Source organism: Cyprinodon tularosa, unplaced genomic scaffold, assembly GCF_016077235.1.
Source record: "Cyprinodon tularosa strain WSP-4 unplaced genomic scaffold, ASM1607723v1 ctg898, whole genome shotgun sequence".
In the NCBI taxonomy this organism is placed as follows: domain Eukaryota; kingdom Metazoa; phylum Chordata; class Actinopteri; order Cyprinodontiformes; family Cyprinodontidae; genus Cyprinodon; species Cyprinodon tularosa.
Window position 1 is genome coordinate 208047 of NW_024039671.1, and position 17320 is coordinate 225366.

The following is a 17320-nucleotide window of genomic DNA, read 5'->3' on the forward strand; positions in this document are numbered from 1 at the left end:
TCAGATGTACTAACAAAACATCTACGGTGAGGGTTTATATATATGTAGGCAGCCGGTCACACTGATTTTATTTTTTATCAGAGTAAAGGGAGCTGTATATGAATGCATGTCACACATTTTTTCCTAAATGCCACATTTTACTTTGCATTTCACAGTGGTGTGGGTGTATCATCGAAAAATAAACTGAAGTTTGACAGTAAAATGAGAAAATATGAAAAGATTCAGCTGTTAGAATTACACTTTCAAACACCGTAATTAAATGTAAAAAAATAAACCACAGCTGTAAGGACGCTTAATCTGTGAATATTTTGAAGTGCTTCTATTCTGAGCTGATGCACCCTCCAAGTGATAACACGGTCGGCTGGTAATATGTGCTTATGGTTCCTCCCCCCTAAATCTATATAAAGCCCGAGGCAGCTGACATGTCCTGATTGATTACAGGATACGAACATAACTCAGGGTCCAGCAGTCAAACAGCCCATTCAAGGATCTGAGGACTGCAAGCAAACAAAGTGGAAAATAAATCCAGAGCGAAAAAGGACGATCTGCACCATCTTATTTTCAGGGTTTGGTCTGCAGCATTTTGAAAGTAGATCTCATGCCACAGAAGTCAAACTTCAGGTTTTCTTTAAACTACTTTTAAAGCATAAGTTCAGTGGAACAATGGAAGGATAAGATTGTAAATAATCTGAAAGGAAAAATGTCTCACAAGGCCTGGAAATGGGGGGGGGGAATACAGAATTTCATACATTTAAAGACCAGACTCTGTTTAGTACATTTCTATACCATATTAGGCATCTTGCAACAAAATATTTGTTTCCATAAATCTGTTTGGCTGGTTTAGCATATGGTAGCATGTAAAAGGACTAGTTCTGTGCTTTTTGTGGTTACTTTATTGCTCCATTTTAACAAATTACTGTAAAATTGTAAGTTTTTAAAACATTTCAATATTTATTTTCGCAATTGTGAATATAAAAGCACAGGGAAATGGTTTAACTGTTTAATAGGTGCAAATATATGTGTTGCTTCACTGTCCACAACTAAAACTGCAATAATAATCAATAATTTTCTATACTGATTTAAAACAACCATACTGTGTTTTTTTTTTTTTTTTTTATCAGCTTTATGTTGATATGTAGTAAATAGTAATGACACCAAAACATTTTTTTTTATTGCATTTTATTTAATCCGCAAAAACACTTTCCCTGAAATGAACAGAAGTGAAGCAGACAATACAGTAAAATGAATCCTTACATTCATGTGACACTGCTGCCCCCTGGTGGCAAGATGTTCACAAGCGTTGAGACTGTGTGCATCATTTGGTAATGCTTTGATCTGGAGTAACTTATACTTCAGTATTGCTAAGTAGGCTCCTGAACTCTCAAGAAACAGACAAAAAAATAAATTCCAGTATGGTTACGACACAAAGATAGTATATTTATCCATATTTTACAAGCAAAACAACCTAATAAAGGCCAAATTTGATTCAAACGTACTTGAGGCAAATTTTTAAATAAAGAGCTCTATGTCCTTGGCATTTCCATCTTTAGATCTGGGGGGGAAAAAAGAAAAAAAGGAGAGGTTTTATTTTTTTAAATAACCAAGAGATGAAAAGCTTAAATAAATAAACAACAATAGACTTACTGATTTAGATTTTATCAAGTCCCAGTTCCTCAGGTGTAGAGATGCCAAGCTCTTTTAGTGTGGGTTGAAGCTCCTGGATCACGTACGGGTAGATGTCTTTATGAGGCCCAGCCTTGTCCTGAAGAAATAAAAAGTTAAATCCTTTAAACTATAACTGAAAAAAAAAAATAAATAAAAATATATAAAATGTTTCCCTTTTTCAATGTTGGCGGTCAATAATTTCACATGTTGAGGTTTTCTTACCTTTACTGCCTCCAAGATACGGATGGCGCTGGCCAAGTCGTTTAATCTCCGGCAGGCCCTCAGCGCGGCCTCAAGAATCTTTGGTTCTGGTACAAGGTCATAGCCAATCAGCGTGTTCATCCCTGAAACAGAGTTAATGCCTTTAAAGCTGAAGCAGATACAGAAGAATCCATTTTTCTAAATTTCAACCACACTCATTTGTTCTTGACCCTAATCCCCGTTTATAAGTGATTCTTATGAAACACCAGAATATGACCAACGGCTAGGGCTGAACGATCTATCGTTTTCGACCGAAAACCGCGATCTCAAGCAACGCGATTTTGGGAATGTCAAAGCTGCGGTTTTTCTTGGTGCATATTAGCCCAATAATTCCTCAATAATTCCAATGCATGCTCATGTAGAAAGGCTCTGTGTCGGCTATTACCAATCAGAAAAGGCTCTGTGTCGGCCAGAACCAATCAGAAAGCTGAAAGGCTGCGCGTGACCAGATGACGTTTTCAGTGTAGCTCGTAAGCTCGAGATTCAATTTCAAGATGGCTGAAGCGGGAGCAGACGCGGAGCCGACAAAATTAATACCAAAGAAAAACAGCACGTCGGTCATTTGGCAGTATTTTGGATTTGAGGCCACTGATGAGCACCAGAAACAGGTGATTTGCCAAACATGTCGTGGGAAAGTGGCTACATCGGCTGGCAATACCACCAATTTACATCGTCACTTGAGTCCACCACCTTAACTTGTATGAGGATTGTATGGCGAAAAAGAGCCTTGAAACATCAAATAGCAGTGATACTTCAGCAAAACAGCCAACCATAACTTCATCCTTTGCCAGTTTGACGCCTTATGAAAGAACTAGCCGAAGACACAAGGAGATTACCACTGCCGTAACGAATTACATATCGAAGGATATGGTGTCTGTAAACACAGTAACCAAAGACGCATTTAAAAGTTTGCTACGCACAATGGACAAGAGGTATGTTCTACCCTCCCGCACCTACTTTAACCGAGTCGCCATCCCACAGCTGTACGGAGAATGCAGGGCCAAAGTTGTAAATGAGCTGGAAAACATGGAGTTTTACGCGTCAACTACGGATCTGTGGTCAAGTAGAACGACCGAGCCATACATGAGTTTGACGGTGCATTTCGTGAATGCAAACTTTGAGTTGAGAAGCCGCTGCCTGCAGACAGCATACTTCCCCACTGACCATACGGGGGAGAACATTGCAATTGGGCTTAAAGAGTGCTTGGCAAACTGGGGCCTAAAAGAAGAGGCCCAGACCTGCATCACAACAGACAACGCCACGAACATGGTCAAAGTGATGGAGCTCAATCAGTGGACCAGACTGCAGTGCTTCGGGCACCGGCTGCATCTTGCAATTGGTAAGTGTGTGTGTGTGTGTGTGTGTGTGTGTGTGTGTGTGTGTCCAAATTTACTGTGTAAGAATTAGTGGTATCATAGTCTCTCAAACACAGTTAGGGCGGGGGAGGGGGACAAAGCGACCCTATGTTTGTTTTCACGCTTTTGTTAGCTGACCAACTGTTAGCGCAATGCTACCGTTTCTCCTACCTATAAAAATGAACGCTTTCATGAGTAAACTTTGAAACCTCCCAATAAGCTACTGCTTGCTTCTGTTTAGCTACGGAATGCCAAGGAACAGAGAGATACAAATGCCGTTTCCCCTAAGCAGGAGGTCTTCAACAGGGTTGTGCGCGACCCCTAGGGGGTCTACGGAGGTACTGCATGGGGGTCGCGAAAGTTTTGGTTGATTAGACTTTTTTATATATTCCCCCCTGCAACTTTTTTCATTAATTGAGATGTCTTTAAATACACATTAATATGAATTAACACAGATAAATGGAGGCAGAAGATGTCTTTCAGTCATCAATGCTCACATTCAGTGACACAGCTCTTTCAAGACACCATTTCATTCACAGCACCTGTCCCATCAAGCAGGAATCAGAATCAGAAATACTTTAATAATCCCAGGGAGTAATTATTTTGTTAAATCACTCCATCTGTAATAGAGTGACTATAGGAGCAGTTTTATATAACACAATTTCATACAATATATATAATTAGGGGGTCCCTGCTCCATCTCGCCATCAGTTTGGGGGTCCTTGGCCAGGAAAATATTGAAGACCCCTGCCCTAAGCTTATTTTTGACACACTTTAGTAAACAAAAAAATAATAAATAAATAAATTTAAAAAAAGCAAATGACGCCAATGGTATTTTGTAGCAGATATGAGGATGGCTGATGCCACTTTATTACAGATTGAAAGGTTTGTTGTGTTTTAGTGGATTGTCGAATAAACATATTGCTGCAAATTAATCACCAGTTACAAATTAATGTATGGCGAATTACTTAATGTGATAGCACCACCTGATGTCTGCTGTTAAAAAAAGTTATGAAGTAGGCTTATCTGACTGTATGTAATGTTTTTCCCAGAAAATGCAGTCAAAGATGACCAACGCATCAAACGGGCCACAGGACTGTGCAAGCAGCTGGTAGCAGTCTTCAGCCACAGCTGGAAGAAAAAGGCGGCGCTAAAACAGGCACAGGAAGACCTGAATCTTCCTCAGCAGTCAATGGTCACCAAATGTCCGACACGATGGGGCTCCCGGCAGAAAATGATTGAGAGGGTGTTGGGACAGAGCAAGGCACTGTGCCAAGTTCTGTCTGAAGACAGGAGACGCGGCACCTGGTCCCGACTTGGCAAGACACTGATGTGCTTGAATCTGTAAACAATGCTCTCGGTCCTCTTCAGGAGTTCACAGACGCCCTCTCAGGTGAGGACTATGTGAGCGTATCCTACCTAAAGCCAGTGCTCCACCTGCTGAGAACAGCAACACTTGCTGTAACTGACCAAGACACAGATCTCACAAAGGAGATAAAGTCAAAAGCTCTCCACTACATTGAAGAGAAATACAGTGACCCAGCGACCCAGGAACTCCTGGACATCGCATCTTTCCTCGACCCAAGATTTAAGACCAACTACATTAGTGAGGAGAATGTCCAATTCATGAAAGACAGAGTGAAGATGGAAATGGAGCAGTTGGCACTAAAGGTAAGCTGTCCTTTTTCTTCACTCTTTCAAAATAAAACAAAAAGCTGTGTTTTTTCTATATATGTTTTTGAATTATACTGTAAGACCAAGGCAACATTTCAACATCAATGTCAGTAATCACAACTAATTGCAAAACATTATGCCTCTACTGTGTGTTGCAGGAGCAGAGGGCTTGTGTCAAAACCTATCCCATGCCACTCAGTACAGAAGAAGAACCACCATCCACCTCTACAAAGCGAAAGCGGTCACTGGGCAGCTTTTTCAAGGCGGTCCCTGCTTCCTCTACTATGCAGTTGGAGGATACCATTAAAGCAGAACTGGACAACTACCTCATAACTCCTAGCATTGATGGAGAGCAAGATCCACTGGCCTGGTGGAGAGTGCACAATGTCAACTTCCCCTGGCTTAGCAGGTTGGCTCGTAAGTACCTTTGCATACCAGCAACGAGTGCACCATCAGAGAGACTGTTCAGTGCCAGTGGTAATATTGTCCCATGTCAGCGTGCAAGTCTGAAGCCAACAAGGGTTGACATGTTGGTTTTCCTGGCCAAAAATCTCTAAAGAGATGTAGCGATGAAGGGGAACATTGTTTTTTCATCTTATCCTGAAATCCCTTACTTGCTCTTACCCTGACATAACTTTGTTCATCTTTTTTACTTATCTTTTGTTTACTGACTATGTAAAATAATTTAACCATTCTGGCATCATTTGTTGTGAGGAAAATATAGGATAATTTAAACTTTAATACTGTTATTGTACTGTTGTTATTTTTTACTACCTTTTATGTTTCAATTCCTCTTGCCACTTTATTTGAAGAAGCACAGGTTTCTAAGCACAGGGGTTGTATTTCTGTAACTGCTCTGTTGCTTATGTTCATAAGCTAGCTCCTTTGAGCCATTTTGCACTTCTTTTAAGGTAAGACTTCATTTTTGCTCAACTTTGTTGTTATATGTTATATTTTTTATGTAGCTTATGTTATTTTACAAAAGTGCAATTGTTTTGATGCTGCTGAGCCATTAATGTTTTTTTTATGAAAAATGTAAAAGAAGCAAAAGTTTACTTAAGAGGGCTCCCGTCCCTTTGTAATTTTTATGTAGCCTACGTTATTTTACAAAAGTGCAATTATTTTGATGCTGATGAGCCATTGATGCTTGATATTTTTTGTTAATGAATGTAAAAGAAGCAAAAGTTTACAAAGGAGGGTTCTCATTTTATTTGACTTTTTTGGATAATATAATTTGTTTCTTAGGTGCTTGAATAAACAGTCTTGCATTTGAAATATGTTGCCACCAGTTTTCATTCTTGCATTATCTTAATTGAATTCATTGGTTATATAATTATTAAATATGTATTAATTTGTACTGAAATTTGATTAAAAAAAATAAATCGTGGTTGAAATCGAAACCGCAATCTCTGCCAGAAAAATCGCAATTTCAATTTTTTCTTAAAATCGTTCAGCCCTACCAACGGCTAAATCAAAGTAACTAAGCAACCTTCTGCTGTTAGGCTGCAGACTAATAACAGCCAATATTGTCATACCCACATAAGGGATGGGACGATTTATGAAAACCGTCCGAACCGTTCAATTCGACTGTCTCGGTTCGGTTCGCGTGTGTTTCGTTCGGTTCATGCGCTGCTCCTTTTTCTCATAGGCGAAGCGTTTACACTCCAGAGCAGAAGGTGGCGGTACTGCGACCAAAGCCAACCACCAGTAGTAAACAAGAAGAAGAAGAAGTGAAGCAGCTTAGCCGGGTGTAGCAGAAAAAAATCAGTTGTTGTGGAGAATTGTGTGGGTATGGCGAGTGGGAAAGAACAGGAGTTGGAAGACGCGCCAGCAGCACTTTATAGGTCTGCTGTATGGGACCACTTTGCATTTAGAGTGACCTACGATGACGGCGGAAAGAAAGTTGTGGATAAAAGTGCAAGCATTGTGCAAGCAATGTGCAACACGTTTTGTTTATGCTAACAGCAACATGACCAACATGTCATGCTAACCCCGAAATCCCTCATACTCCGTCAGCGCTCCGCCCCGCTGCGCTCCAGACCGGCTGCTCAAAGCAAAGCCTACAGCCTCCGCTGTGGCTCCCTCCGTCCGCTCCGCTCTGAGTTCCTTGGAGATCGTAGAAGGCATGCGCGAGATGATTAAATTCAAAGCAGCAAAATATGCAGAAATGATCCAGGGTTTTCGCAGATCATTTAAAATAATTACAATCCATTATTTTTTGGGGGATTTTTTTCATTAATTTCATAAATTTTTATGGGATTTTGGTGTAACAATCAACATATACCGAATCGAACCGCACCGAAAACCGTGACCACGAAACCGTAAATCAAACCGAACCGTGGATTTTGTGAATCGTTCCACCCCTAACCCACATAAACTGTTTACTTCGCCATCACAATTTACAGCAGAGTCGTACATAATGTAAAAACTAGTAACAAAAGAATTTCCAAGTAAACATTACTCATAAAAAAAAACCTTGGAGACCATCTTCCAAATACTGTTTGTTAAAGCAGGTAGGAAATTATTCAAAGCTGGTGAATAAGAACCAGCTGCAGACCCATAAGGCCTGTACTGAACAACCAAAACCTATAAAGGTAAAACAAAAACAAAACAAACTACCACATTTTTTTAACACAAAAAACAAAACACACTGTATGCCTTTATTCAAAACAAAACAACTGTTACTAATAAAAGTGATTTTATGTTAATTTGCTGGAATAAAGTCCATTCTGAGCCATCAAGGTAGAATCCAATCCATTTAAATTCAGAACATAGAACAGAATTCCAAAAAAGAAAATTCAGAACAATCCACTGGACTTTGTTTCCAAGTTTGAAGACGTTTCTCTTCCATCCACGAAGCTTTTTTAATTCAGAATGTCAGAAATAGCGTTGAGTTCCAGGCTTTATACAGTAGCCCAACAAAGCCTTGTTTTTGCTTAAAAAACATGAAAGTTTAAATGAAAAAAAGAGGTCAACCCCTTTGGAATGGAGGTCGTTTTGCTTCTTTTGTTAGATTGCAATACCCCATACCCATCTGAAAGGTTGGTCGTTAAAGGGGATTTTTGGCCTAGCTGAATAGAATAGGGGGTTTTCAGTGACGTCACTGGCCAGCTTCCGGTCCGCCATCTTGGGTGGCATATTATCGTATATCATATATATCATGTCACGAACGGATAAGTACACCAGCACGCTAGAGCCACCAGATCATGGAACATATCTGAGGAAATGTTTCGTGATCGACCATATGGACCCCTATGCCCTCCACGATGCCTTGTTTAGCACTAATCCAGATGATTGGCCAAATGTAGAGCATGGCGACATAGTTCATTACCTGGTGTTCAGTGAAAACCCTCTGCACACTCTTGAGGAAATGAGAGCGTACAAGGGTCTAGAGGCTCACAACCAGTTCACATCTGGTTGGGTACGAGATGTCGAAGTAATGTACATGAAGGAAATCGCCATCATACGTGGACGGGTGAGTTTTAATAAGATGGTAAAAATGTAAACAATCCGATGCAGGGCTCGCTATGCTAGGTGGCTAACGGCCGGCGGTGCGCGAACAGTTCCAAAGCTACAAGTCCTTGGAGTCTCATGTGCAGTTTACGAATGGATGGGTTCAGGAGCTGCAGCTCATAAAGCCAGCAAACAGTGCTAACCGTTAGTGCTAACAACCACTCAGGCATATAATGTACTTTTAACTAGCTGCTATGTGTTTCAAAGGTTTGGTTAGTAACGTTAACTGCCAAACCTCCCTAAACCCTCCGGGTTTCTCACATATTTGAGCCTTTTCCCGCTGGTTGAAATCAAGTTAAGGTGAAATTAATCAAATTAAAACACGGCTGAGAGAGGGAGTCCAGTACGCTGTAGTCATAGGCAGTAGTCTGAGTAGCGGCGGCGGAGGCAGTCAACATTGCAGCCACAGAAAGTAATATGTCATGACGCCCAAGCCCTATTATTAATATATTCTTACATGTTTTAAATGCTTGACAGTTAATTACCTGTGACAAAGTAAGTGAGCACTGCAGACTCTGGCGTATTCCAGCTTAACACAGTCCAAATCGGACCTGGATATCCGTGTCAGCCATAGGTGACAGCGTTTTTCAGATAGCTGTTTTGTTTTTTCACATTGATTCACGATTACAGCTGGTATGCGATAGAAAGAGCGTTGATCTCCACCTCCACGGGCCGTGCAACCAACAATTACACACGATTTCACCATTTTTCACTGTCAATATTGCCTAAGGCTGCCACCCAATATGGCGGACGCGCTGAGTAGTCACGTGAGCGTAACGTCACCTGAAAACCCCCTATTGAAAAAGCGAAATGTCTTTAAACTTGGAAACAAAGTCCAGTGGATTGTTTTGAATTTTCTTTTTTGGAGCGACTATGACCTGGATGACTGAGAATCTTCACCAGCATAAAAAAGAACAAGTTTCTGCAAAAGAAAGATCCTAATAACTGATTGAATCATATAAACAATGTTCATATAAAGCTTCATTAAGCCCTATGGATGGTCTAATAGCCAACTTGGCTTGTTTGCAAACAAACCAAGTTGGCTATTAGAAACCACCAAAAATGTGAAGGAACCGTTTAAAAAAATGCAAGTTTGTTTTTAAACTAAGCAGTGCTTAGTCTAATGGATCATTTCCTGACATCTCCTTTAACCTGATAAGGAGCACCATCTAGGTGCTTCTCTTTATAAACATCCTGTATAAAGTTCAACAAAACAGGCAGGAAAGCATTTAGTCTGATTAATAGCAGCTTTATATGCGACTATAATTTAGCACGGCTAAAATATGGTGGATCTTAAACAGTGGTGAATTAGGACTGGCTCAGAGTTTATCCAACACAGAGAAAGATATTCACAGCATGTCCGACATAAAAGAGGCTTGGAGGGAACCTTTGACATACTGTGACGTTTGCCTTCAACTTTCAGAAGGAGGATCATAAATCAAACCTTCGCCGTACTTAATTTTAAACTCTGGGTTAAAGAATGCTGAGATGCAGCAAGGCTCATTTTATGGCTGTAAGGAAACCTCCATTATAAACCATAAACCCAGCCCAGACATGTGATGAACTTCTGCGGAAGTCTTGGCGGAGTTGCATACCCCCCTTAAAAAATGCAATACTAATGCCCATCTTAGGTTTTAAAGAAGCCTTTCCAAAAAAAGAGAAACACTGACAAACATAAATCGAGGCTTCTTAGAGTGGCTTGCTATATAAGGTACGGGTAAAAATATACAAAAAAAAAAAAACATGGAAAAAAGTGATTTTTTTTTTTTTTTGCCCTTAAGTGTTTGACAGTAAATCATGGTGGAACCAGCAGTGGAAAATTGCTTCTTACAAAACAATAAACATCAAGACTCACCAGTTTCTTCCAGACAGACTTGATTTCCAGCAATGTTTCCTGATTCTAATAGAATCTTATTGGTGGTTTTAGAAGCTTAGTTTATTTTTCGACTGAATTACAGTTAAAAGCATCAGAAAGTAACTGCTGGCTGCTAGGAAAAAGTCTTAATTTGAAGCCGTTTATTTTTGCACCTTTTTTTCTGCTTCAGATTCACTCTGTTGGTAAATAAAACCCAACCATCATTAAACATCTTCTACTGACAGTCATTGAAGGTCAGGTCTCTAACTTTCAGGAAGGAAATAAAATGACTTTTCCTCACAATGTGAGCAGATTTGAAAGCGGATAGAATAACAAAGCCATCATATATCCACTAGAGCGATTTAACTGATTGTATAAAGTAAAAAGAGCATTACAGCATGTGAATGTGGTATTTTGGAATTGTAATATATTCAGTTATGTATTATCTCCAAACATGCTTTAGATACACAAGTAGACCAGTAAAATTCCTCAAGGTTATTAAACATCTACACTCAAAACGTAGAGCCATGTAAGTAAATAAAGCATCGAGTTGAACATGTCAGCACTAAGCGACTAACCTCACTGATACGACTAACTAGCCCAGAGATCCTGAACTTTTAATAAATGCAAACATTTCTCAGAAAACATCCTGATGGTTGAAGCATAGAAAGCAAGATGACCCTGAACATTTAGAGGATGTTTGGCTCAACCTGCTGCTGTGAAGCAGGATTCTCCACCATGAACAGAATCAACAATAAATCTGGATCCAGGCTCAAAATGAGCACCTTGATATGTGCTTGAGAATGGCTTAGTCTCCATTCAAAGCCAGGTTTAAAGCCTTGCAGGGCAGCCTAAAGCCCACTGTTCTTATTAAGACCGAAAAAAGAAATAAAATAAACGGTCAGTTCAGGTGTTTTATAAAGTACGTGAATCAGGAAATTGTCTATAAACAACGAATTGAACGATTGTTGTTCTCTACTTCAAAAAACACTTTAGATTTTAAAATGGAAAAGTGTTCTTTTTTTTATATATATATTAGTGCTGTCAATCGATTAAATTTTTTAATCGCGATTAATCGCATCAATGCCTGAGTTAACTCGCGATTAATCGCATTTTAATCGCACATTTTTTTCCTGATTGAAAATCATTTAAATACTCTCGATGACATACAAAAAAATACATACAGGCTAGGTTTGTGCCAATGTTCTTTTTTTAAAATGAAAACAGGTCACAGATACTGATTTATGCCATAGAAACATATGGCAAGAAGATGGGGAGGCATGTAGCAAAAAATAACAAATATGTAGGCAAAAAAAAGGCCCTGAAAACAGGCTGATGTAAAAGACAGTCTTTACAGTTAATACAGTCTTTTGAACAAAGACAAGCATTTTACCCTACTGCTATAAAATTTAGTAGAGTTAACATTAGATGTTAATTAACCAAGGTAATAATGAACAATTTTCAATCAATACATCAAAATCAATAGACCGACATCACTAGATGAAGGTAGTCTATGCTCTCTAGAAAGTTACTTTTCAGCCTCTTAACAAAAATGAGAACACACACACACCCACCCACCCACACACAGACACACCCACCCACACACACACACACGCGATACCGACCTGTTGCGTACAGAGACGGCAAGAGTGCTGCTACGAGATTCCATTTCACCTCAGTAATCAGTTTTCTCAGCGTATTTCAGGTTGCTACTAGTTACCAGACACTCAACTTGTTTGTTGGTGGTGGGGCTTAAAGAAAAGGCACTAGCGTCACCCAGTGTATGAGCGTCTTTTTCCCTTGAGGAGCTCCGCTCTTGAAGCCTATGAGAAATGCATACACTGGGGGAAAATAGCCCCGCCTTCCCGCAGGCTGCAGCGGGATGTACTTGGAAAAATTGTACCATAAAACCACATAGCGTTAATCTCACGTTAAAAAAATTATCGCCGTTAAAATGGCCTCGCGTTAACGCGTTAATAACGCGATAATTTTGACAGCACTAATATATATATATTTTTTCATTTAAAAATTCAATGTATAACATGGATGCATAAACACCTGCATTTTATTTCAGTGTCAAATTCTGTCTTAAGTAACAGATTATAATTAAAAATGTCTCAATACCTAATTTTCTTTATTCGGACCCCGCTGATTTTTAAAGGGTTACCCCTGGTCTACTACTTAGATTATTCAGTAAGTTAATAAACAATAATTTTTATTCTTCTGTAAGTAAGTCAACTAAAATGTATTTACCTCAAGAATACACCGTGGACATGGCATCACAGTACAGTGATGAGAAATTAATCCTCACTTATTTGCTTTCAGTCTAATATTAGACTAGATCACGTCTCCAATAGCTGACAAGCCCCCCCGTGCACAGATTAATGAACTGACCTTGAGTAAATAACTTTATTTTAGCTAACTTGAAGCTGTGTTTATCCCCATTTGGCAACATGACGTTGGTTAAACATCCATCCATCTTCGGTCACGCTTATCCCAAGCGGGGGTCATAAGGGGTGCTGGTGCACATCTCCAGCTGACAGAGACAAACAGGACAACCATTCACACACACACTCACACCTAAGGAGAATTTAGAGAAGCCAATTAACCAAAAAGTAATGTTTTTGGACTGTTGGAGGAAGCTGGAGTACCCGGAGAGAACCCATGCACACAGGGAGAACATGCAAACTCCATGCAGATAGACCCTGGGCCGGAAATCGAACCCAGAACCTTCTTACTGCATAGCAGCAGTGCTACCCACTGCCCCATCAGTTAAACAGCTTGGTTTTAATAAAGACCTGCCTTTTCTCAGCTCCCATGCATCAATGTCAGGCTTGTTGAAGTAGGTCACCCAGCGGGCATCAAACTCTTCATCCGTCTCCTGCTTCCCGTGGGAGTAACACCTTGATGCCAGAGGAGCTGTGTGGTTAAAAACAAACACATTCAGAGGCTAAGATGGATAAAATGCTTCCAGTGCTGTTCGGTGTTACGCAATAGTTAAACATGGAAGATGAACAGAGGACAAGTTTACAGGGAGCGAAGGAGAAAAAGGACAAACTGCGTGACAGGTGGATTACTTCCATTGTCCGGATATGAAACAGCACGTAGCTCAATTCACTTATAGGTCTATTGTAAAAGTGATCATCATATTGTAGCTCCCTCTGCCCTACAACGGCTTAAATAAGCTAAACCAGCTCATTAACGCTGGGATGATGTGTCTTTCTCAGGCGTCCCAGACGCTGTCGGTCCTTTTTACAGCTGAGATAACCGCAGCTAACACCATTAGCATGTCCCGGCTCGGTCAAGGCAAGGACACCGCTACCACAGAGCCCAAAACTGACATGATATGGCAATAAAACAGTTTTAAACTATGTTAAATAATGCGTACTTAAAGAAAAATGTTACGTTATAGACCAACATATTAAGAAGTTTTAATCAGACTGAGTGTATTTTCAGTTAGCAGCGGTGGGCTGCTAGCTAACCTGGCAAGAGCGCACTGATATCTCCGATTGAACTTCGCCCCTTCAGCTTCATACGCTTCCGCGATTAAACGGTTCATCACCCGAGATAAATAAGTGACAAATACCTTGGCACCTTGGCTGTGTGCGAGTTAAACTCCGAGCACCGGAGACCGACAGTCGGACGGCAGCTCTGAACATGATGGGGGACAGCCAGCGAGGGGAACCGGTGAGATTTATCCGGAGGAAGCCGCTGCAACGGCACGAGCCCAGCTAATGTGTAATATCCTGCTGCGCATGCGCAGACCGGAGATCATTCCTGCTTTGGTTCTAAGAAGACAATGTATGGAGGACCAGTTCTACCATATTTAGAAATAAATAGAAACAAATTCTTCCTTTGTAATCTTTTTAACCTATTAATTTCTTCAATGTTATTTATTTCTGCCTGTCGTTTTTACATTTCTGTCTGCATTTCTGCCTCTTTATGCAATTGAGGAAAAGCTGTGTCTAAGAGGGTCAACTTCTGCCCATTGGTTGGTTAGCATTTGTAAATAAGGTAATTATTACAAAGGTGAAAAAACAGAGAAGCTAATAAAAGAGATATATACATTTATGGCTCACTGTATAACTTACATAGTAGAATATAGCAGAGCTGGTCCTACCATATTTAAAAATAAATACAGAAATAAATAAATGCTCAATAAATAAATAACCATGCAATTAATTGCCCCCAAAAATACAATTAAAAAAAAAATAAATGTAGTTAGAAATTATACAGTGAGACATAAATGTATATATCTCTTTTGATTGGCTTCTTTATTTATTCTTCTTTGTAATAATTATCTCATGTATTTATTGTTCGTTATAATCTTCGACTTCATTTATTAATTACTTATTTTTTTAAGTATTTATTTACGTGCATGTTATAATATTTTGGTCTGTTTTATTCTTCCTTTGTAATTTTTTTTTTTACCTATTTATTTCTTCAATGCTATTTATTTCTGCCAGTCGTTTTTACATTTCTGTCTACATTTCTGCCTCATTATTTTACTTTTCCGTAACTTTTTTATTCAATAAAAATACGTTTTAAGATAATTTGAGGCTAGAATATTATACTTTTAAGCGTCACTATGTGTCTTACTGTCAAATAATATCTACCTATAATAATTACTGTATTTATTTTTCAAACATAATAATGAGAACATTAATAACACATGAAATAGTTATACATTATTATTATTACTATTAAAGGTACAACATTCATACCAACAAATACCTTCTTTTAATCTGTTCATTTTTTGCATATTGTAATGTAAAGTATATATTCTGAAATAAATAAATAATAAAAATAAATTAAACTTTATTGATCTCACAATGAAGAAATCAACACTCTGTATTTAACCCATCCCTTTTGGGGAGCAGTGGGCTGCCATTGTGTGGCGCTTAGGGAGCAATCTGGGGTTAAAGGAAAAGTCCGGTCAGCAAGGAATAATCAATGGATCATTATTTATACCTAAAACTAATACGTTCACAGTGTTTTAATGAATTAGGCATGAATTAGTAAAAAAATAATAACAATAATTTTCATCGCAATCACTGAGCCTGGGAGCGGCCCAACCCCTCCCTCCTGCCATCTTCCAGCAGTGACGTCACTGTGCGGTAAGCCTAGCGCCATTCTCCCCGCTTTACAAGCTAAATCAATGGGAACTACTAGACACATCTGCAATCAACAACAATTATTAAAGATTTCCAGAGGACTTCACCATTGAAATTCACCAGAGATATAGTGAAACTGACAATGCCCACGTGCATGGCAGCTGGATGCTGGAATACATCGGGTAAAAGTGAAAAAAAAAGAGTTATTCCACCTTTCTGATTCCTGATCCTCCACGGACGGGTTGGTCGTTGGATCGCCAACTTGAAGAGGGAGGATTTGCCATCGAACTTCTGGCCAGAGAAAAAACCCGTAATATGTAGCCAACATTTGGAAGAAGAATGTTTTCAAGATGACTTGGATAATAGCGCGTTGTGACAAACACCAGATACAGCACTGGGACTTGATCAACAGCCGATACCGCACCGTGACGTCACAAACCAGTAGGTGGCAGTAGTGTTCTTTGACAAACATGGATGCCTCCAGTAAAGCACATTCACATGAAAATTACTCTTAATTAAAAACACTGATCATTTATTGAACAAGATGGAATAATTTCACATATAAAATACTTGTAGAAGATTGAAATATGAATATGACCGGACTTTTCCTCTAAGGGTCTTGCTCAGAGACCCAGAGTGGCAGTCTGTGGTAGTGGGTTTTCGAACTCACAACCTCAGGATCCCAAGCCCCTATGCCCTAATCACTGGGCGCCACTCCACCCTGAATTAATAACAAAAAAACTACACAAAGTGACACAGCACACATTTATTGATTTTTGTATTACAACAAAACAAAGAATCAACATATTGTCAAACTGTAAATCAGAAAACAAACAGCTTGTTACAATTTGTGCTTTAAAAATACTTAAGTATTTACATCATCAAACACTTAACTCTGAACTCACTGATATGATTTATTGTTTTATTGTCAGTAAAATATAACAAATAATAATGGTTGATAGAAATGTATTCAAATATGACTCAGTATGAGAAACAAAGTTCCTAATCCATCAATTTACCCTCCACTCCTCATCTTCAGTAGGTTTATAAAAACATGGACAGACACTTGACATTTTTGGGAGTAGGTGCTCAAAGAAAAAAAGGAACTCATGGCCAAAATATTTAAAGAAAATAAAAGACTGCAGTTTTTATGTATTTGACATATTGCATACATATATCTTTTATACAAGCATTCATGGATGGATGGATGAATGGTTAATGGATAGATGGATGGATGGATGAATAGTTAATGGATGGTTGGATGGATGCATGGATGTTTGTTTAAGGAATGGATGGATGGATGGATGGATGGATGGATGGATGGATGGATGGATGGATGGATGGATGGACGGTTAATGGATGGATGGATGGATGGATGGATGGATGGACGGATGGATGGATGGATGGATGGATGGATGGACGGTTAATGGATGGATGGATGGATGGATGTTTGTTTAAGGAATGGATGGATGGATGGATGGATGGATGGATGGATGGATGGATGGATGGATGGATGGTTGGATGGATGGATGGATGGATGCACGGTTAATGGATGGACGGTTAATGGATGGATGGATGGATGGATGGACGGTTAATGGATGGATGGATAGATGGATGGATGGATGGATGGTGGGATTGATGGTTAATAGATGGATGGATGGATGGATGAATGGTTAATGGATGGATGGATGGATGGATGGTTAATGGATGGATGGATGGATGGATGACTGGTTAATGGATGAATGGATGGAGGGATGGTTGGTAATTGGATGGATGGTTAATAGATGGATGGATGGATGGATGGATGGATGGATGAATGGTTAATGGATGGATGGATGGATGAATGGTTAATGGATGGATGGATGGATGGTTGGATTGATGGT

The 17320-nt window shown here is 39.4% G+C and overlaps 1 protein-coding gene across 1 annotated transcript; it reads right to left on the reverse strand.

The window, feature by feature from the left end:
- Positions 1-1162: 1162 nt before the first annotated feature.
- Positions 1163-14068, reverse strand: LOC119775815 (cytochrome c oxidase subunit 5A, mitochondrial). Its single transcript, XM_038273903.1, has 5 exons — positions 13910-14068; positions 13126-13242; positions 1888-2009; positions 1645-1762; positions 1163-1552 (listed from the first exon to the last, which is right to left on the reverse strand). Exons 1-4 carry the CDS (start codon positions 13980-13982, stop codon positions 1649-1651), a joined length of 426 nt encoding a protein of 141 aa, XP_038129831.1. The 5' UTR covers positions 13983-14068; the 3' UTR covers positions 1163-1552; positions 1645-1648.
- Between the last annotated feature and the right edge of the window lie 3252 nt (positions 14069-17320).

Excerpts from the sequence above, each read along its gene's own strand:
- LOC119775815 (XM_038273903.1), bottom strand. The coding sequence starts at position 13,982 with ATGTTCAGAGCTGCCGTCCGACTGTCGGTCTCCGGTGCTCGGAGTTTA. Across the intron at positions 2,010-13,125 it reads TGCATGGGAGCTGAGAAAAG|GGATGAACACGCTGATTGGC; the intron begins GCAGGTCTTTAT and ends ACTCTGTTTCAG. Across the intron at positions 1,763-1,887 it reads GTATCTTGGAGGCAGTAAAG|GACAAGGCTGGGCCTCATAA; the intron begins GTAAGAAAACCT and ends TTATTTCTTCAG.